Here is a 22436-nt window from a genome sequence, read left to right on the forward strand (position 1 = left end):
GATACGCACTCGACGCACACGCACACGCAAGGTCGGGTCTTTAATCCACTTATTTCGATCGTCAAAAGAGTCCCACCACTGAGAATCCGTTGGCAAGGCAGCGACATAAAAAAGAGAACAGAAAATCGTGGAGAAACAGACTGACAGAATGAGATAGCAGCGGTTATCCGGTGAGGCGATGCAACAGTAGCGCGCACCCTCCAGCCGCGTCCCCTGCGCCCCTCATCAAACGCGAGCGGCTTACGTGAGCAAACATCACCTGCACGGTCACTGGCGTCGGCTCGCCACGTCCTGCGCAAACACCCTAATGACCCGGGCACCCACCGGTGCACCGCCACAGACCCAAGCAGCATGTGACCATGCCGGTCGACTGTGTAAAACCTCTGCGGGTGGGTGTAAGAGAAGACACCCAGCACAGAGTGCGTCTGTAGCCAAGCCCCTCACGGCGCCCACTGTGGATCTACAGTGCAAGAGGTGCAAGGGGGGCTATAGGCGACTACAACACACACTGCGGATAGATGTTGCGATGACTAACGCTGCGATTTTCTCTCAATGGATTCCTCAGTATATGTAGGGGGGCTGGAAGTTTCGACTTTTCTGCGTTTTGCCCTTAGCACGTTGAAAGAGAGCACACACAAACCCTGAGAATTTCCCACATTTTACTTTAAAACACTTCTCAAATATTGCTTTAGGTATGGCAACACGTGGAATCATCAGTTACCACAACCCCAGGGTAATATACTGGAAAGAATTACCCTAATACTTTGCCAATCTTGCTCAGCTACAGCTAATAAAATCACTTTTTTACTGAACAAATCTCCACCAATGAAACATAAGCTTTGCATATGCTCATACTTTTTTTTCTTGTGACCACAAGTATCCCCTCCTCCTACCAAGCAAACCAGCCCCTGCCTCCATCTCTGTATCCATCAATCAAGTCATTCATAAGATTTGCCTTTCCTCTCCTGTCAGGAGCGGTGCGCCCTTCGCCAGAGGTCAGAGAGCCTTTCATTGTTCATGCTGAGAAAGGGATAAAACATAATGTCATGTAGAGGACAAGTGGGACATATTTTTAAGCACAGATAGCTTAGATGATAAGGAAAAATGCATGAGGGGCTATTTTGTCACAGTATGCCATCACTCACATATTCCACCATCAGCAGGGTCAAGTCAGGGACCAGAGCTGTCCATGGTCCTGAAAGATTTGACAGGTTTACAGCTGTGTCCTAACAGGGCAATCACATGAAACCTCATTGAGACTGAATGCCACAGCCACATTGCTGCAATGAAGGTCTGTGTCCTCACGGCATGTATCCTTCTTCCCTTTAATATATTAACCTGAGGTTCAAAGAGTTATCTTGCAGGGCAGTAAAGACACAATTCCTCCCCCGTGTTACTTGATATCACAATGAAGGTTATTTTTTTTTATGTTGAGGTGCTACGTCAGTGGGATTGTGTCATCACCGCACTTCAGGAGGGCAATTCAGCTTTTTGAATCTTTGACCTTTTCTCAACCAACCCCCAACTCTTTCCTTTCCTGCCTAAAGCTCACCAATTTGTCTGTCCTTAACTCAACCTTTTATCAGTTCTCATTTAAAGACCTTGCACACGGTTTAAGAATTGCTGAACAAGCCTTTAAAGTAAATCATTTGTTGACAAAGCAGGGGTGTGTGAAAATGGATTCCTGCTGAATGATTGACATGAACTGCCTCCATGATTCCCCTGATACTCATGAACCTGTGGGAGTGATTGTGGGGTCATTCTGATGGCCTCCTGAAATATTCTTTATCTGTGATGCTAAAAGGAAACTGTCTTGTTAACACAGCAGCTTGTTTTCTTTATTGTTGTTGAATAGAAAGTTTAATATGTACCTCTTTTCTACATCGCCAGTATTTCTTATGCACAAACTGTATTTACAGTATACCCACTATCTGCTGCACATGGATCTAAAATATAGAAATAAATGGGCTCGCTTTAACTGGGGCTGAGCCAAGGGGTGGCCAGGAAAATCTGATTTGCCTTACCGATGGCCTCCTTAAAATCCCAAAGGATGATTGGCTATTTGCCTTGTCTGAGGCAGCAGTCTTATTGAAAATCAACCATTTGGGCTGTGCTTCTTTGGATTTTTAATGTGTAACCTTTTCGTTTTGGTTGAGTTAAACAGTGATTTCAGACAAACATCTTTGGTTTGAGTCCTGAAAGAGTTCAGCAGATTTAAATGTTGCTGCTCTGTTGAGTCACCATTAAGAGCTAAACATTATACACAAGAAAATAACATTTTGTGGATTATTTTATATTAGAAGTTGAAGTAGATGTGATTACTGGAGATAACCCTCAGAGTTTTGGATCAAGCACACCTGGCCACCCCTACAAAAGTCAGTGCCCCAGTTTGGTCACCCCAGTCCAAAAAGGCTCTGCCCCTGTTCCAACCTCCTCTGACAGGTAAAGTCTTTGAAACTGGAGTTACATTCAATGAATGTGTACACAAATCAAGCTAAAACTGTGATTATAATTCTGATATTAATTCTGTTCATTTAGTTAAAGCTGTATTTCATGCTTGTGAGTTTCGTGAGTTTTACTTTTGTGGGTTCATGGCCTAATATGTGAACCTCAGACAAGAATAGACCAATAGAGCAAGAAAGGTTTGCTGTGGAATAAGTCTGTTTTTCAGACATTTCACCCTCATAACACAATAAACAACATTTAAACAGTTATATTTATTCATAATATTTCACAATCCTCTCGTACCATTAAGTCACTGTTGAATAATCCTCCATCGGGTTAACCACGTCAGTCTGCGGCTCAGAGCCTGCCCCTCTGGTGTGGTTGTTGTACCGTGTACAGCTGTTAACAGATCATCTTACAGGAATCAATCAAAGCTGAATTCAAGTGAGCACAAAAAAACATCTTATATAGACTCAAACTCACAAATGTATTATTTCATCATAATATAAGGCATCCTATTTTTCTTAATTAAAAGAAGAAAGGGTCTTCTATGTTCAATAAATATATAATATGTCTGTGATTTTATATATCATTTATAACATCTGACAAGTTAGTTGTCTGAAATGTTAGTTGTTGTTTTTTGTCACATGCTCTACTTTTGTTCTGCTTTTCAATCATAAACTCTTACAAGGCCATTGAGAAACAATAGCTTGCAAGCAAGTCCAATTGGGTAATGAATCATGATTCTTCACAGCCCCCTCCTACACAGCTATCATTTACTGCTCATTCAGAAATGTTGGTTTCACCCTGCTCCCCTCCTCTGTGTCTCCCAGCCATAGACTGTAAAAACTCCCAGCACAGAGAACTGTCCATGGTGCTGAAACACCCAATCCATTGACAACCACACAGACTTTAGTTCCTGCACTTCATTGCTTTCTTATCAGTGTGCAGACAGATCTGATCTCCATAAAGACTTTTCCTGTAGAGACTGTATATTTACTATGTGTCTCCTGGGTACCATTGTGTTCATTTCAGCTTTCAATACACGTGTGTGCTGGTTCAATCCAACTTTGCTGCTCATCAGCATTTACAAGGAATCATAATAATGTGTAATTACAGTCATGTTGTAAAAAAGAGAGGTGTCAAGGCTGTGTGAGTGTTTCATGCATTCTCTCATTCTCCATATTGTTCTGACTGGATTTGATTAATATAGAAAAGCTGCTAATTTTAATTCATTTATTTAAAAAGTATAACTAAAAAACGCTCTTCATATAATCAGGCATGACTTTCTTTTCTTCTTTGAGATCATTTAAAACTAAATCTAGGCTGTATTTAAGAAAATTATAGTTGTTGAGATAATATGGGTAGATGGTATTAGCCCTCCTGATATGCTGCGGGTCAAATTGACCCTTTTTAAAGTTCAAAAATCCCCCAAAAATTGTTAAAAGTATTTTTTCGGTATGAAACTTCTTCTGCTTGGCTTAATAGGTGAAACCAATATAAAATGAAAATGGTTGATTTCACATATTTGCAAACCCCCCTGCATGTTTATAGATATACTGTTTGTGGGTCAATTTGACCCGGCAGTCAAAGTGGAGGCTAAGAGGGGTCAGAAGTGTCAAATACTAGTTGTTTCTTTGCAACTGTGTGACATATTTCACCCACTCATACACACACACCATTTTAACATGAATTTTCATTCAAAACAAGTGAGATATCCTCATTAAACAATGATCTGGAACAATTAAAGAACGCCATTGCACAAAATATTGATTTAAATGGTTAGTAATGGAGTTAATAATGAGATTTAAAAAATGTTTATTGGGATTTTTGGGGGGTTCTTACACTTTTGGATAATTAAATATGCCCCGCGTTTAAATTGATCCTGGAACATTATTACTGTTCATGAGAAACCAACATAACAGGAGGGTTAATTACGTGAAGACTGTCATCTATCTGGATTGGTGTTGGTACTGCAGAGCTGTAGACTGGATTTGGGTTGGGAAGTATACTTTCACTAACAATATTCAGCTTCACCAAAGGTCGAAGTAAAAATCTGCAGAACGTTGCAAAGCCTTGTTGTCTTGAACGCAGCCTGCTCTGAGTAGTGTAACTCTGACTACAGTCGCTTTCATTTTTTTTTTCCTCCTCTCCTTCTCGTCTCGCGATAGAGCGGCGGAGCGGTTTGACGGGCAGTCGAGGTTGCAGCAGGCAGAGGGAGACGGTGGAAGGTAAAGCAGGGAGGCAGCATCATGGCGGACAGAGACAGTGGCAGTGACCACGGAGGGCCCACCGCAGGCCCCGGCTCGCTGCCCCCGGGCGCGATGGGTGCCATGTCCCGGCTGCAGCACGACACCGAGGAGCTTGCCTCTAAGCGCGTCGACATCCAGAACAAGCGCTTTTACCTTGATGTAAAACAGAATGTTAAAGGCCGCTTCCTAAAGATAGCCGAGGTCGGGGCTGGGGGAAACAAGAGCCGCCTCACTCTCTCCATGTCGGTTGCCGTGGAGTTCCGCGATTATCTCGGGGACTTTATCGAACATTACGCCCAGCTGGGCCCGAGTAATCCGGACATGGTGCAGGATGAGCCCCGGCGAGCGCTCAAGAGCGAATTCCTAGTGCGGGAGAATCGGAAATATTATATGGATCTCAAAGAGAACCAGAGGGGGCGGTTCCTGAGGATCCGACAGACCGTTAACCGGGGGCCCGGATTGGGAAGCGCGCAAGGCCAGACTATTGCTCTGCCAGCGCAGGGTCTCATCGAGTTCCGCGACGCTTTGGCCAAACTCATTGACGACTACGGTGTGGACGAAGAGCCGGCGGAGCTCCCGGAGGGCACCTCGCTCACGGTCGACAACAAGCGCTTCTTCTTCGACGTGGGCTCCAATAAGTACGGGGTCTTCATGCGGGTCAGCGAGGTGAAGCCCACGTACCGGAACTCCATTACCGTTCCGTGCAAAGTGTGGTCCAAATTCGGCAACACCTTCTGTAAATACGCGGAGGAGATGAGGAAGATCCAGGAGAGGAGTAGAGAGAAACGGGCCTCCGAACTGCTGTCTGAGGGCCCGCACGGTGGAGATGACGGCGAAGATGACTGACGCGGATTTTAAGAGCAGAAAATGAAACAACAAAGACAAAACTGAACTCTGAGTAAATGAGACTTTTAACTGTAAAATAGAGAGAGAATTTCCAAGGGAATCACCCCACACACACAACCTCCACAGAAATGGCAGCACCTCTGCTGTCTCCTCGCTCATTTTACTGGATGTCACCCCACTTACCACCCATGAAACAGTAAGCCGCTGCTATCAAGGATTGAATTGTAAGATACGAACTGTTTCCTACTTGATTTAAATGACAATGAGAAGAGTGTTTATATCTCTATCAAATGACAGATTTTGCACACATCAAAGCTATTTAAAAAATGTTGAAATGTTTTCAAACTGGTCATATGCTAAGTTTTAATCAAACATAAAACCAGAGGTCTATTATATAAATGACAGTCTTCATGTAGATCGAATATTTGACATCAGCACAAAGAGAATATATTGTAGACTTTATGAAACCAAAACCTGAAACCAGATATATAGTTTATTATAAGGTACGCAGAATTAATATGAAAGTGCTCAAAAAGTGTATGAATTGCAGAACGCAGCACTGCAGGCCTGTAAACACCTGTCAGCATGCGTACAAGCTCATGTTTGAAAGAAGTTTGGCATAAGTGGGCTATAGTCTTTAATATGACCTTAAACACAGTGGGCTAAAGAAAGCTCTCCTCTTATGCTATAATGGAAAGATCGAAACTCAAATTATAAATTACCTATTTTGTGCACCTCAAACAAATGGGATTAATCTATTTCTGAGCTCCTTTATTAAATATCAACCCTCTTGCACCATGTCCATATAAACTTTAATGAAAAAAGTGCTAACTTAGATGTAATAATTATGATTTTGTGAATCAGCTGTAAAAAAAAAATCCTTATTAAGACACCCACGTTTTCTGTGGGTTAAGTTTTTCTTTGTTACTTTGTTGTTTTTTCCTCTGGGGGGTGGGGGATGCAAAATGATAAGGTCCACTCGTGGGAGCGCAAGGCGTGGAAACAAAACAAAAAAAGATGCGTCAGCGCAGAGCGCAGTGAGGCAATGCATCCTCTCTGACGTCATTACGACCCGTGCCTTATACACTCCACTCGTTTACGTGTTCTCACGTGGATGGTCTGTGACCTCGACCGCTGTCCGTTTTCATTTACGAGTGCTGATATGTTGGCTGAAATATATTCTCGCCAGGGCTGCGGGATCACACCCCTGGGGTGCAAGGAACATGGGTGGCAACAACAAAAGTAAGCTGAAAGGCTGCAAGGAGCATGGGGCCAACGATGATAGTGGACAGAAACAGAGCTCCAAGCTGTATCAGGCCCTTCAGAGAGATGAGGTGCTACAAACGTAAACTTTGCAAACGGGGGTGGGGGGGGGGGCTCAATGTGATCGCACCCTAAACCCCAGTATCCCTAGCAGCAACCCTGGCCTGCTGGCCTCTCAGAGTAGAAATGTGTCTGCCTGGAACAGCAGGATGACCCATGATGTACTGCCTGTGGCAGCATTGGGTGTGTGGAGGCTAAGTACACTATATGCACCGTAATGTAAAAAAACAAAAAAACAGCAACAACAAAAAAAGCTAAATCAGGAGTGGCTGGATGAGGCTATTCGTCAGAGGTGAGATGGATGCTGTTAAAGAGCCAGGCAGTCAGCCAGCCTGGCAGACCAGCCGGCCGGTCCCATGCCGTCAGTCTGAGTGCAGTCCAGTGCGTGTAGAGGCCTCAGTGCCGGGCCGAGGCAGTTTCTATCTCTTTATGGTGCTACAGCCCCTTTATTGCTCCATGGGGGCCTCGCCGTTCAGAATATGTCACTTTTGCATTATTTTTATTCTTATCCTTTTTTTCTCTTCAGAGTTTTTTCTCCACATTATGTTGTCCACGAGGTGTCAGGTTTCTGCCACCCAGGCAGAGAGGAAGCCACTGACTTGTGTAGGACATTTCATATTAGTGTGCAATATTGTGTGCGTGCCAATAGCGGCATTGTATCACGTGTATAGACTATTAAAAGACGAAACATGTATAGGCTATGTGATCAGTAGATATTCGAAAGCATGATGATAAGGTTGATGCATTTTATTTCCAAAATGTGAAGTCTCTCTTCTAATGCACTTCTTCAAAAGTGAAAAAAGTCAGACTAGTAGTGAGCTATTTTCATGTCATGTTCTGTAAACCAGTAGGCTGCCTTGTTTGTCTATCAGTATGCGTAGACTAGGTTGGGTGTTTTACGTCTCCCTTCCAGAGAAACCCTTTCCCCGTCATTCCTCCACTAACAAAAACACAAACAACACAGACAGTCTTCCTAACTGTCTCTGTCAGCCCTGGTGCGGGGGACCCACGCTGAAGTTCAATAGTATCTTAGGGCTTGGGTCTAGTAGGGGCTAACACACACACACACACACACACACACACACACACACACACACACACACACACACACACACAAACACACACACACACGCACACACACAGAGTCTTTCCTTGTTTAGGCCTCATGATGCTATCCGAGTGTTTGGAGGCCTCTGAAGTATTTGAATGGTAGAGGTGTGCAGGGTGTTCTCTCTTACTTGAGACTGCCCACCACAGGTGAACTTTATTTGGCTTTAGCTTGTCCGCCGTTTAGCATGAGTTAAGTAACCATGATTGAACCAAGGACACCTACAGAAGAGAGGCTTGTTATGTTGACAGTGAGGATCTCAATCCTTCTCTTGTGTACCCTCTGTCAGACACATAGTCCTGTCCTTCATTGTGACCCTCTCAACCTCGAGGCTTCCACTAGCGTGAGTTTTAACAAATCATGCCCCCAAGTGGTTATTCCACCTACCAGCTGTATTTAAAGTAGGTTGGACTACACCTCTTAGTACGACTGAGCTGGTCACAGGCCATGTCAGAGTAACATGCCATTAAGGTGGCATGATGAGGAGACACAGACTGCATGGATCGCAGCTTAAGAGACCTCAGCTGGATAAAAGCTGCTAATGTTGTTACAGCCTGGGCCTGCCAGACATACGAGATATCTGAGGCTAGATTAAAGTGGAAAGCACTCGAGGTAAAACAGAATCAAAAGTACTTTGAATCCTTAGTTATAAAAGTTGATCTGTGTTTGATTGGGCATGGCTGCAACAACTGAGCCAAGAATAATGTTCAAGGAAATTCCATCTGTTCTACGGAGGACATTTTGGCTCAGGTTTGTCTCTGTGTTCTGGTGAAAGGCCTTATGAAGCCTGGCACTGCACTGTGGGGGGCTTACCAGAAGCAGCCAAGCACGACCTACTGACCCGTCTGTCAGCCAGTTAGTAGTTTTTTTTTTCTCAGTTTTGGAGAAGAGGAGAAATCTCTTCCCCTCTCGCAGAACTGACGTTATTTCCTCACACTGCCCCTTGAACTATTTAAAGACTATTTCCATCAAACATATAAAAGCCACCAATGACTATGTGCCCAGCAAAGCACATCTGAGGTCGTTCTGAGTTCATCTCGAGTTCAACATGAATCTGGACTTTCTTTTGTGATTCAGCACTTACTCTCCAAAGTGTCCTAGCTTTAGCTTGATTAAATTCAGGCCTCTTGGAGGCTCATGCTACATGAAGACTGGAAATACGACACTTCCTTTCTCTCTTTCTCTTACGGCCAAATATAAGGAGAGCCTAAACCTGCTCATAGTTCACTTTATGAATGCCTCACACTATTAAACGCACACTTATTCTTAAAGATTAAAAGACGTGTCTTGTTTTGTTAGAGACTGTATTTGGCAGGTGCTACTGGGTCAGTTGTGTTTTCGTGCAGAATGATTGTGTTGTGTTTCATGACTTGTCTATATAGGAAAGTAGCTTTACCTGAATTACAGAGGAGGGGTGGGTACTTGTGATTTTTGCTGAAAACAATGTGATGGAATGTGATTTCTCAGTTTTTGGGACCTCATCCAGTGTCACAGCCAAACCTGGAGTGACCTTGCAGCCATGTTGTAATCACATTATATCGTCATCCATTTCTGGGACTCAAATGCGAAATAGTTTGAAGAAAAGTTTTTTTCTGTCCTGCTTTCTGTATGAAGCGTCAGTGATCAAGCTGTGTGCTCTGTATGGTTGTAGGTGCACTAAAGCACTGAGAAAAATAATGTCTTGATTTAAGATACAGCGGTAGCCATCGTAGCAATCCCGAATCATGATGCTGTCCTGTCTCTTCTCTGTGATCCCTGCAGAGTTCATCACATCACATTTGATCTAAAAAAAAAAGCTTTTTGTCCGTTAAATAAAACGTGACTCGACCATGTCTTACACATTCTGATCGATGGTAAAGATGATAGATGTAACTCAAAATGCAGAAGTAGTTACTCGTTGCATGCACTCATAGTCAGATTGCTATGATGGCTGACGTTGTAGGTGCTTTGTTTGCTTGTTCCCTGTGTCTTGAGTTGGAAGATTATACTTCCTTCCATGTTTCTGACCGCACTTAAACAGCCACATGTATATGACTGATAACAGCAACTTTCCGCGATTAAAATGTGGGTGTACAAGTACCGTCTGAAAACAGAAGAAATCTCCATGAGGTGTTTTAGACGACAGAATCTGCTCTGTTTTTGGTTTCAGTGTTGTAGTGTTTCATTGGCCATTCAGAGTTCCTGGTTAATCACACAGCCAATTGCAGCCTCTGGTCAAAGCCAAGCACTAATGACTCACCATAAACCACTGACAGAGGAGCTCATTCAGCACGCTTTCTGTTTGCACACACACTGAGTTGTAGGGTCCATCGTGTTTGCAGATTGTACAGGCTACTGTCGTGTTCAGCTGTAAAGAAGTTCTTTCAAATGTTGGGAAATGGATCATGGATTTTAAGGGATGGGGTCAATGCACAATGAACATATCCCATGTCACCATTCGGTCTAAATCCCTTTACCATCCCCATATGAGATAATATGTTGTATCTTTCAAAAATATTTTATCTGTGGTGTGTGTGTGTATATATATAAATATATATATGGTTTGTTATATATGATGCTCCTCCTTTCAGAAAATATAACATGTAAACAGGAAAAACATATTGCTGTTTTTTTCCTTTGTATTTTATACTTACAGAAAGCATTGAATAAAAATGGATAAATACTTGCACTTTAGATATATTAAGAAAATAAAAATCTGCATATTATTTTTGATAGGGATCTCACATTCAAAGAGTATAAATTACAGGCTTTGTGACTTATTGCTGGACAGAGATGTATTGAGTTCTACTTATTGAAGTATATTTTGTCTGTGTGTCAGAAGGTTTACTAAAGTAAATTGCATGATAAAGTAGTGCTACACCGGTATTGTTCTTTTTTTTTAGTTGGTAAAAATGTCTGAAAACTGTGATAACAACCCTCTTGTATCATGTTTAATCTCTCCTCACCCCCTCTAGAATATTTCTTACTGAAATATGGCCTTTCCTGACTACATGACGATGGTGCTTACTTTGGCTTTGACATCAAGCTCATTCTTTACATCTCAACATCATCATAACTCGCGTCCTTACACTTCATTACTTTCTGTTATGTACTCTCACTACCTTATTAAATTTCCGTTGATGGCAAAAACGCTATGCTGTTTTGTACATTGTTGTTTGTTTTAATGTTTGGGGAGCCTTGTTGTCTGAAAAATGACTAATCGCGCAATAAAAGGTCATTCCACACATCCCTGTCTGTGCACAGCTGTCTCAACACTGCGATCAACCAGGTTAGGTTGATCTGATAACACAAGGGTCATATATGAAGAATGGTAAAATTAGACTTTACTGGGGCGCCCTTGTTCTAGTGGTTTGAGCGTGTGCCCCATGTACAGAGGCCACAGCCCTCGTCGGTCGCAGTGGTCGCAGCGGTCGCAGCGGTCGCAGGCTCGACCGTCTCTCTCCAGCTGTCCTATCCGTTAATAAAAAAGGCGATAATGCCCAAAATATAACTTCAGAATTAGACTTTACTTAATTCAATAATGCCAACTGCCTGTGGTGATTTTATAAATCATCCTTCCAAAGATGTTTGTAATATGTTAATGCTAAGTTGCGATTGTGGGTAGTTATAAACACCAGATTTTGAACACTCCTCCAGACGTCTGTTCTGGACTTCGTGGTGAAAATGAAAGGTGGAGCGTCAGTTTCTCTCCACGGTTATTTAGAAGACTTGCTGTTGACAGAGTAGCATCAGCTGTCGTCAGCCTAGTGAGGATTTTGAAGTCTGCACAAGGCAACAGGTCAGAGCAGCAAACGATGGAAATCAAGTGCTGAACATGAAATTCTCAGTCACTGTGGATGAAACACTGTAAATAGCATATGTGTTGTGATCTGGAGAAGGGGATGTGGGAACAGACTGGGATTAGTTTTTTATAATAGCCAAAGAAAATATTAAACCGTTAAGTATCAACTGGACGTTTGTCTTTTGGTAGCACAATGATAAATGAGTTCAGTTCAATCAGTTTTAAGTCCTTCTGTTCTGATTGGGCTGCCTTCTCATCTGAACCTTATCAAACTAATGTACACATGGAGGGGGGACATGTTGAGGTTAGCTATTGGCTCTAGCTTTTGTGCAGCATTATCATGTAGCATTATCATGTAGGGTACTGTGATGTGTAATGTGAAGAAAAGATGAGTGAGCACCTTCTCAGCCTGGTAATGTGCTCGGTCAGGACGATGCTAAAAGGATTTTTTTAGCTGACATACTGGCTTGAACTCGATTACAAGATGATTCTGATCTAATCATTTAACCTCTTTAAAAATATTCCTTTGGTTAAATACTCTTCTTATATAAATAAGTTGAATAACACAAACTAGTAAGTAATATGATATTGTCAATCAGAATTAAATGAATAACTTCAGACACCTCCATCGTGTAAAACACTTAACAAAATATATATTAATATGGTGCTTTCAAAGCCCAGTTGTAAAATGTGCTCATGACTTCTTCTCATACTAGCTTGAAACAGTTTTAAAAGTTTTAATATTTTATATTACCACAGCCAGGTATCAAATTATGTCAGAGGGGTCATTTCTGTGTACGAGTGTTTAAGTGCAGTTATTCAAGTCTCCATGACAGTTTTCAGCTGTTGTAGTTTTTGTAAATGACAACCAAGAGTAATGTCAGAAATGCCTGTGATAAACCTCCATTAACTTTCATTTCAGAAAAGGTATCTCAGGGTGAAAAATATCAGCATGAACTGAGTGGACAGAGCTGGACTGAGACATATCAACATGTCTGCAGCTGGACAGGCACTTTTCAGAACAACAGCTCAAGCACCCTACCATGTAGATTGTGATACCACACAAATTAAATGAATTGTCCAGTGCCCAATTTTAGTATGGCCTGAGAATAAAAACTTTAATTAAAATGCTGCAGTATTTTGATTTTAGCTAACCTGTTTCTATTTATCAGTTATTTCATAGTGAAAAAAACAAACATGAAAACCAAGTCTTTTTGAAATCTCGAATTTGATCTAGATTTTTTTTCAAAGTTGTAGTAGTTCTTAATGACTTCACTAGTACTTTGACTTAAAGGTGAAGTCCACATTTGTAATCCCAAAACAAATTTCTGTTAAGTTCAAATATATCACATGAAGTCAACAGGACAGTGCCAAAACCTGCAGATCCTCAAACGACCCATTCAGGCTGCTTTCAAAAGCTGTCAACCAGTTAGGCTGTATGCTTCAAATGTCTGAACATACAGTAGACTTCAAAAGGTTTCAAACTGGTTGACAAAAATAACAGGTTTGGTCTTCAAAATTATTAACCCTTTATAACTGTGCAATAAATGGCATGAAGATATTGGGTGTCTTTTTTATATAACCTTTCTGTTTATACTTTCTTGAGTCGGGGGGTTGCAACTGGGTGTCCTGTGAGGTTTCACCATGGCTAATTAAGTCACTATACCTCTTCTTTATGTCCAAGCAATGCAGTTATTAGAAATAAAGCCTGTAGTCCAAGAAATCTTACATTTTATTGGGTGAGTTAAGTTTAATTATTATTCTTTTTAAATGTGAGCGCCCACATTTAAGCATCTTTTGACTGCTGTTATTATAACTGGCTTGTGAGCACCTTTAGTTTATTTTTCATACACTGCTCTGATAGGTCCTTGTTTATTAGAGTTGTGATAACAGTTAGTTTCCTCCACAGAGAGGATGGTGGACCTCAGTGATGAGAAGACTAGTCATCTCAAGTAGGACTCCTCCAGTTAGCTACCAACAGAAGTAGCATCTCATACAAGGTCAGGGATATGTAAATGAGGGCTTAGACCAAACCAAATAACAAGCAAGGAGGGTGAGGGTGTTGGCTGTGGGCAGAACCTTAAAGTTATTTTCTTCAGATTCAGACCATCTGACGTTAAATTAACATGAAGTTTATGCTCCTTTTGATTGCAAAACTGTTCTGATTTTTGTTAAACGTCGCAAAAATGATTAAACTCTTGTAAGTTTGCAATCATAAGATCCAGAGCTGACAGATTTGGAGAGTCTGAGGCTGTCTCAAAGATACTTTAGTCAGCACATAGATTGCTCTGGACAGTAGTACACACGCATGAACTTCTGTTTCTCATTGGCAGAAATAGTTTTAAGGTAGTGTGCAGGTAGAGCTGCACACTGATTTTTAGACTGAGAACATATTTACTCCAGATGATGGAACCTTTCTGCACAATAAAAATACAGAAGTTTGGCCAAAATCAGCGAAAGCCGAGGGAATGAAACTTGATCTGTTGCATGAAAATACTGTAGAACTCTGCAAGGACATGTGGGTATTTAATGTTCTTACAAGGTGACTGGAAAGTGTCTGTGGCTATAAATTGCTGTGGTCTAGTTAACACCTGTTTTCAACTGGCTCAGACAAACAACTCACTTTAAATTGAGTCCTTACCCACAGGCTGAGTATTCTAAATAGTATCTTCAATAGATTTGTGTTTATTGGAAACGCTGTATGATAAATATATAACTTCAGCGATACAATGGCATCCTTGTTCGCACACCGCAGATGTAACCTACAGAAAAGGTGAATAACCAACACGATCATCCGTATAAAAGTTTACTTTATGAAGCACGGACTAAATATTCAGTAAATATGTCCTTTACATAGTGTGAGCATCCTGTCAAAAAGTTCAGATATACAAACAAAGAGACAGATCCAATGCTGACATCAAAGTGCCAAAGTTGACATTTTTTAAATAAAACATAATAACAAGTCTGTTTTGTCACCATCCTATAATACAGCACAGGCCTACCCTAAAACATTGGGAAACAATGGTTATCACAACAGCCAAAGTGAGTATAGAAAGCAGTTATTTATCCTAACAATACAGCTTTATAAAAGGGTTCTCTCTCTTTGAAACTTCTGCTCCTCTTCAGCGTTTTGGTCTGTACACGTCATCAGTTCCAGGATTCCAGCTGTGACTTCAGATTTCCAGCTCAGCTCCAGGAGGATCCCAGGTCCAATCAGAACTACAAATATGACATACAAAGCAGCAGAGGTGCTGCATCTAGAACCGTAGATGTCACTGTTCACACTGTCTGTATCCACAGCTCCAGGTATGTGGTCTGCCCCTGAGCCACGCTGAGGCCGAGGGGACGCTATGTTAACTGATCTACAGTTGTGTCTTAAGCTAATTACATAGAGAAAATGTGTGTGCGTGTGTGTGTGTGTGTATTTTGGTGGGTTGGAATCAATTAAGGTGCTCTCAAACAGCAGTAGCGCCACCCCGCTCTAACATCCACTCCCTCATATTACACAAGTCCTTCTTCAATTAGAAACAGGCTTCATGAGATGTGTTCCTCTGCTCCTCTGAAGAATGTGTGCCTGAAGTCTGTTTTCTCGTTCGTGGCTGACAGGGACAGAATCAAACTGATGTCCTCTTCTTAGAAAAAACCTCCTTCTCGCCACATGGAGAATGTATTGATGGCTACTCTGCTGGTGCAGTTGTTTTGCTGCAGTTTCCCTCTCAGCGTGGTGACAGGTGTCTGGACTTAATCACATGAACCTGGGCTTCCTCTGCTGCTACACTCTGCCATCAGTTCTGAGGTTTTCCAAAAATCAAGGCCAGCTTTGTCAAAGGCATCTTCATTTGTTAGCGAGGACGGAAGGAATAAAGGAGCTATGCTAGCCTCACCAATACGTTTTAGACCAGAGCAAGATACAGTTGGATCAAAGGTATGAGTTTTACCAGAGGGGTAATGGGTGCTTGTGGCTGAAGATGCTTTTGATGGAGCCGGGCCTGATTGAAAAAGCAGTGTTGTTCAGCAAAAGGCCATCATATTGTTCCTCTGCAAACATGCTCATTAAACTCTTGTGACACAATCCTGACGCTGCTGTATTTACTTCATGTTGCTTCCAGTTTCAGCACACCTGTGCATGTGCGCACACATGCACACACGCACACACACACACACACACACTTATATATATATACCCTCCAGCCCACTCATAATGTCTGCACCCACTCGTTCCTCTTCAGATCCTTACTTCATTCTTCAGACTTCTCACATCCGACCATGTGTCGTTTTGTTCCAGCTTGCTCAGCTCAGTGTGTCCTGTCTTGATGTTTAAGTTTGTGAAACAAAGATGGTACGATGGATTTGTTCACCACGTACTGTTACTCTCTTCAGTTAAGGTTTGAGAAGTAAAACAAGAAATAACTGAGTGCAGTGAGCATTTGGAGAAGTGGCCGCTTAAAACACATGAACAGACTTGTGATATCTCTGGGAAGCAAATGACTGACACACTCCAAATCTCTCCAATATTTGTCTCGAGGTGCCCTTCACTAAGGCACTCAACCTCCAGTTCCTCTGGTGGAACAGCTTATTAGACAGTCCAAACCAGAGTTGTACCACTTGGCAGTTCTTTTAACACTGAAGTACTGTATGTTTGAAATGGTCTGAATGTCAAGAAGAACACGCTTAAAATGACCAGCGCACCCCTGGAAATGAAGGTTTGAAGGATTAAATAAATAAATAAATATACTGTACATGACAGGGACTTGAACCTTCTGATAAGTTCCTTCCAGAGTTTATTTACCTCTGTAACAGATATGTTGAATCTTCAGGCATCACGCTCCACCCGTACTTTAGGTCCTTAAACACGCCTGTGTTTGGCTAGGTGCGTAAACAACAGAGAAAAAAATAAAGGCCAAAATGCTACAGTAGTACCATCTTAATGTGAGACACTGCCTTACTCCTGGACTGGAGGACGAGGACAGGACAGAGAGCAGTCTGTCTCTCTTTGTACTCTATCTGGCCTTAAAATAATATGCTATAAATTACTCAAAGCTCTGCTCATAACTAATAACACATTTCAAATACAGACAACTGCATTGCTCTGAGTTTCATCTCAAAATAATACTGATGATATTTCATAAATAGGGATCACAGTTATGATTATTAAATGTGCAACAATAAAAGTTCATAAAAATGAGGTTTGGCAGGGTCACTTGATGGGTAGTGCGCAGTCTTCGTCTTATCTATTGCTTAAGGACAGCAACTCATTCCACCTGGGTTAAAAAGTTTGGGAAGGTTGGTGACGGGCATTCAGTTTTTTTGCAGCCCGTTCTCTCACTGAAACATAAGACACAGAGAAAACACAAACAGAAAACCCAGTAAGAGTTCGAAGGATTAGTTGAGTTTGGAGGGATGCTGTTTTCTGGACTGTGGTCCCTGGTCCCCCTTTCTCCCCTCAGCTCCTCTGCCCTGAGGCAGCTGCCCTCCCATTCAGCCCGCCATGAGCCTGACTAATGGATGGAGAGGACTGTGTCTTGCGGAGGTGGCACTCTCGGCCAGCCAAGCCACCCTCCATGATCAGGCCACCCATCACGCTGGCCTCGATCTTCTCAAGGTCGTCCGTCTCTGCACGAATCTTTGCCTGCAGGAGGCTGATGTACGTCTCATATCGAGTCTTCTGCTCAGAGAGGGGAGGAGAGGAAGAAGGGGAAGTGTACAAAGAAAAGAAAGTAAGAAAAATGAGACGTATCCACCGATCTTAAACTGTGCTTGCTAGAACGTATATTAAAAATGTCAAAATTTATGATAATATCTTTTTAATTGAGGGTTTTTTGTAAAAACTAAACACACCTAAAAACATAAGCTCTCTATTTTTCTATTGACATGATCTGAATTTTATAAAAAGAAAAAGACTACACTTTAATTATTAATTATTATTATTATGGGATAAAGAAAGCTAACTGAAGATTTCTATATTATTAGTAAAAAAAAAAATATATATATATATATATATATAAATCATAAATTAAAAAAAGAATGGGTACAACATAAAAATTGCATGTCATGCTTTTAGCAGCACTATCATAAAAAAAAACACTGAGTCATGTTGAAACTAAACACACAAAACCCAGACAAGTTAACCAGAGCTGTAAAAAGCCTGTACCTCATATGTGAGGTAGTGCTCTTTGAGCCGGAACTCCTCCCACTCGCGGCTTTTGGGGTCAGCTGAGGGCGAGTTTTTCCGGTGCTCCTCCAGCTCCAGGCTCATCTGCTTCAGCTTGCTCTCATGACTCAGCAGCTGCTCCTCCTGCACCAATCACAGCGAGGAGAAAAACCGGGAGATACCCAAAACAGCCAATCAGATGCCAGCAGACACAAATAGAAAATGTTAAAGTGCCCAACCCTGTGTGGAGATTTTAATAAAGGAGGAGGATTTGCATACTGCTTTCCTGTTGTTTTCTATGAAGAGGAGGGAGAAAAAAATAATTACATACAGTATATATTATATAATTATGATATTATATAATAATATAATATAATAATATATAATATAAAAAAAAATCCCCACTTGTCTCTGATTTCAGTTTTCGTGCGTGCGTGCGTGCGTGCGTGCGTGCGTGCGTGCGTGCGTGCGTGTGTGTGTGAGCGCGTGCACGTACCTGCTTCAGTCTGGTGGATGAGGACGGCAGAATGGGTCGACAGAACTTCTTCATGGAGCCAATTGCTGCAGGGAAGGCGGGAGCAGAAAACAAAGCTGCCACCAGGTTTATTCTGAAGATCCAAGACATCATCTCTTCCTCCCCACTGAATGGAGAGTGAGAGAGAGAGAGAGAGAGAGAGAGAGAGAGAGAGAGAGAGAGAGAGAGAGAGAGGAGTTGATAATGGGCAAAGAGAAGGTGAGCAAACAAGAAAACACTGCTTGATTGATGTGTCTCAGGTAGAACATTTCATGATTGACTGGAGGCTGTATTAAATAACATTATAGAAGACTATTAGTAGGATTCACTTGGCATTATTCAATCATCTGTGACTGGCATCAGGAGTCATTCTGATATAATGTGCTTCAATTATCGGTCTTACAAAGGCTTAAATTGCATATGTTAAATGTGAATGTGTTCCTTTAGTAAAGAAACCGTGATTTAAACTGTTTCTTTGATCGTTGGTATCACATCAGCACATCCCTCTCCAGACTTTTAGGTCAACCATAAAATCCACCTGTGACTGGCAGGCTATGAAAACACAAGCAGAGGCTGCAGAACTAAATGAGAAGACAGATTTAATTTGTTCTGCCTCTACGTTTGACCACTTTGGCAGTATACAAAAGAAACAGCAGTATTGCTCATGGATGGAAATGTGTAATTTGATATAGGTGACTTACGGGGCCTGCAGCAGGAAGACTCTCCAGTCTGAGGTCTTGAGCTTCAGCACATAAGATCTCTTGCTATAGTCTGTGGCTCGAGTTGCTAACGCATGGTGGATCCGCACTGCATTCTTCAGGTCCACCTCCGAAATGTCAGCATCGGGTTTGTACTCATCCTGGGAGAGAAAGAGGAACCATGCCGTCATGTTTTTTATATTTAACGTTCTGTCACGTATGTCTGACAAGATGAGAACACAGAGCACTCTGATCATGTTCACTGTGCATCGGTGCCTTAATCCACTCACTGAAGCCACAGTCTTAAATACTTGTTACATACATCCAAACAAACTAGATTAAATAAAATATATTTCTTTAAATGAAGCTGCTTTGGGCAGAAATAGAAGCATGTCGGATTCATTTATCTGAAGCTTACATTTGGTGAGCACGGACTTTAACAGCAGAGGGAGACAAACACAGAGAAGAGCAGGCATGCCTCATTTCCTCCCTTAATGCTCTCTGTAGCTCAGTCCCTCGCCAATAACTAACACACACACACACACACACACACACACACACACTCACACACACACACACAGCAGAGCAGCTAACAGCATCCGCCAGCGCAATGACAGCAATGGTGGATGTGTGTTTCTATGGTAACAGAGCAGAGGACGAAATGCGGTACCTTCTGGAGATATAAGATCATCCCCTTAAGAACTGCATAGAACTTCTTCCAACCACGGCGACCCCTGGGGGCTAAGATAACATAAAGTTAGACTTCAAATCATAATACGGTGGCTTCAGTTAAACATTAGTGTGTGTGTGTGTGTGTGTGTGTGTGTGTGTGTGTGTGTGTGTGTGTGTGTGTGTGTGTGTGCCTTAACAAAACACTTACTGCGTTTGCCGTCCATGTCAGCGTGGCTCTTGCGCGTCAGCACTCCATGTTTGTAGGTGACGGCGTTTAATAAAATGGGAATGGCAATGAAAGGGTTATTGCCGTCAGTTACCCTGGCAACACGCTTACTTCCTCCCTCACACTGCTCCTCCACCAGCTCTGACAGACTCTTCCTTAGCTCCTCCTCCTCACTGCACACACAAAAATCCATTCAGATAAAGCTGAGCGGCACATATTGGAGGGTCTCAGACAGACACTGAGAGGCATACTCACACCGCCCACTCCAGCTTCTCGTTCTTGATTGAGTTATACAGGATCTAAGGGAGACAGGTAGAAGAAGTGTTAGCATGTATTTGGACTGGGTTGTTTAAACTTCATTACTGTGTAAAAACGTAAAAGAAAATGTAATAAAGGGGAAACAAACAAGCTAGCTGGTTGGTGGTTCAACTCCTACAGGAGAAGATCTGTACCTTTAACAGGTCTTTAGGGAAGTCTTTGCCGTTGTTGAGGCCATCCAAATTACTAATAAACTGTTGGCATGACATCTTCTTCCCGATATTCTGAGGAGAGAAACAGAAACAATCAGTTCAAGTTAAAGGTGATACTTCATCTTGATAAAACAAAGAGTACTGGTTCCTTTTTATGTTCCTGGAGACAGATTTCTCAATCTCAAGCTAAGCTCATCGTCCCAGAGCTCATCATGTATCAACACTCCTCTTCAACATGAAGTGCAGTTTCTCATGAGTCCACTTGGTGTCAGTATAATGCTACCAGTTTGCTAGAATAGGTGCTGAGCATTGTGTCACCTCGAGTATCGTCTTATAACTATCAGCTTACCAGACAGGTTCCAGTTTTATACCCCGAGTTATGACGCATCATTAGAGGCTGAATCATGACTACAAAAGGAAGTATCACTGCCTCTCTCTGTCTTCATGAAATCCTGTAACCTTCACAAATTCACACAACTGAATAGATCAGCTGCTGTTACAAATGATGGAAATGTGATGATGTTTGTGGCTTTATATTCCAATTTTCATCCTGAGAGACTAAATAACAAACGAGACAGCCAGGAGCTCAAAGTACAAATAAACTGGAGGATGATGTTTTACACTTAATTGATTGATGATATTTGCAAATAGTTCATGTGATATGATTTAGAGCCATAATTTGCCTGGATAAACTATCACTAACTTCAAAGTTCATCTCTTTCCACAGTAATGCATTTTTATTTGAATAGCCGCCCACCGTTCCTCTCAGGTGAACAATGTTCCGTTTTTTAACAATGAAAAACAAACATCAGATAATGAATACATTGCTCAGTGTGCGTCTTATCAGACATTAATCTTAAATGAAGACTTAAATCTTAATATAAGCAGACAGGAACAGGGATATGATTCTTACAGGACAGTTTTAGTAATATAGTTATACATACCACCTGCAGGGGCAGAAACAGACCAGGGACCACATTTGGTTAGCAGGGGCAGGATTGAAAAGGAGGAACAGGAATTTGAAAAGAGAAAAGGGGAGGATGTTAGTCAAAGGAGGTATGTTTCGTAAAAGTACATTTAACACGGAGAGCAGGAGAGTCAAGGAAAAGCAAAGCCTAGGACGTATGATACCGATCATGACATGCTGCCCTGACCCCAGGGCTCCACATTCAAAGTGAAGACTTGAGACTTTTTGAGGAGAGACAGAAACAGGTCAGAAAGTAGGTCGCAGGAGGGAGGAAGACAGAGAGGAGAGAAGAGGAGAGGAGAGGAGACAGGGCAAAAAAAGAGATATAGATGGAACAGAAGGTGTGGATGAGGGAGTGCGTTGATACTTTGCTTCACGGGTTAGAGACAGCCAAGATCCATAGTACATACATGTCCGTGTAGATCAGTGTTGAGCAGCATAAGGGCGCAGGTTAATGTGTGGGCTCCATCTACAGCAGAAAAGCACACAAAGCCAAGGTCAGCTTAATGTCACACAGTGATGAATCAGGGTTCCCACTCTTTTCTAGAGGTCATTTTCCAGAGCATTTCCAGCAATAATTTAGCTCGTATGGCAGGAACGCATCGTGCCCATACATCAATTTGATCCTTTAAGAAGTAGCCTGATTCAAAATATGTCTTGTCCTTTCACTGCAACTCTGCACTGACAATTCATCAAAATGATCAATACAAGAATTACAATGGTAGCATAACCGTATTTCACACTATTATGGTTAAAACCTCAATATAGACTCTGAAATCAGATCATCACAACGTACTTTAACCCCTTTACTATGATATTAAGTGAAGTCTTTAACAGTGCTTTGAAACACAGCTACAAATGTTTTTACACCTCATGTCCTGATACGATTATTCTACCAGCAGCAGTTCGAGATTAAAAAGTGGCCTTTGCCATGCCACTCCATAACTAGTGGCCTGCCGCACCATGTCGCTGCGTATGCCTTT

General features: G+C 41.9%; 2 protein-coding genes across 2 annotated transcripts in view; one reads left to right on the top strand and one right to left on the bottom strand.

Annotated features, from left to right (window-relative positions):
* Positions 1-4606: 4606 nt before the first annotated feature.
* On the top strand, positions 4607-11198 carry purab (purine-rich element binding protein Ab). The gene has a single exon (XM_034690940.1). The coding sequence runs from the start codon at positions 4698-4700 to the stop codon at positions 5541-5543; it is 846 nt and encodes a 281-aa protein (XP_034546831.1). The 5' UTR covers positions 4607-4697; the 3' UTR covers positions 5544-11198.
* A 3350-nt stretch (positions 11199-14548) lies between these two features.
* psd2 (pleckstrin and Sec7 domain containing 2) overlaps positions 14549-22436 on the bottom strand; it is a 37325-nt gene continuing 29437 nt past the window's right edge. Inside the window, exons 7-15 of the mRNA XM_034690907.1 lie at positions 21864-21922; positions 20469-20558; positions 20272-20315; positions 19999-20189; positions 19789-19859; positions 19122-19279; positions 18403-18547; positions 17907-18050; positions 14549-17420 (exon numbers count right to left, since the gene is read on the bottom strand). Of these exons, the coding sequence (XP_034546798.1) occupies positions 17199-17420; positions 17907-18050; positions 18403-18547; positions 19122-19279; positions 19789-19859; positions 19999-20189; positions 20272-20315; positions 20469-20558; positions 21864-21922 (1124 nt within the window). The 3' untranslated portion in view covers positions 14549-17198. The remainder of the gene's footprint in view (positions 17421-17906; positions 18051-18402; positions 18548-19121; positions 19280-19788; positions 19860-19998; positions 20190-20271; positions 20316-20468; positions 20559-21863; positions 21923-22436) is intronic.

The sequence above is a fragment of the Notolabrus celidotus genome, chromosome 8 (genome assembly GCF_009762535.1).
Source record: "Notolabrus celidotus isolate fNotCel1 chromosome 8, fNotCel1.pri, whole genome shotgun sequence".
Lineage (NCBI taxonomy): Eukaryota > Metazoa > Chordata > Actinopteri > Labriformes > Labridae > Notolabrus > Notolabrus celidotus.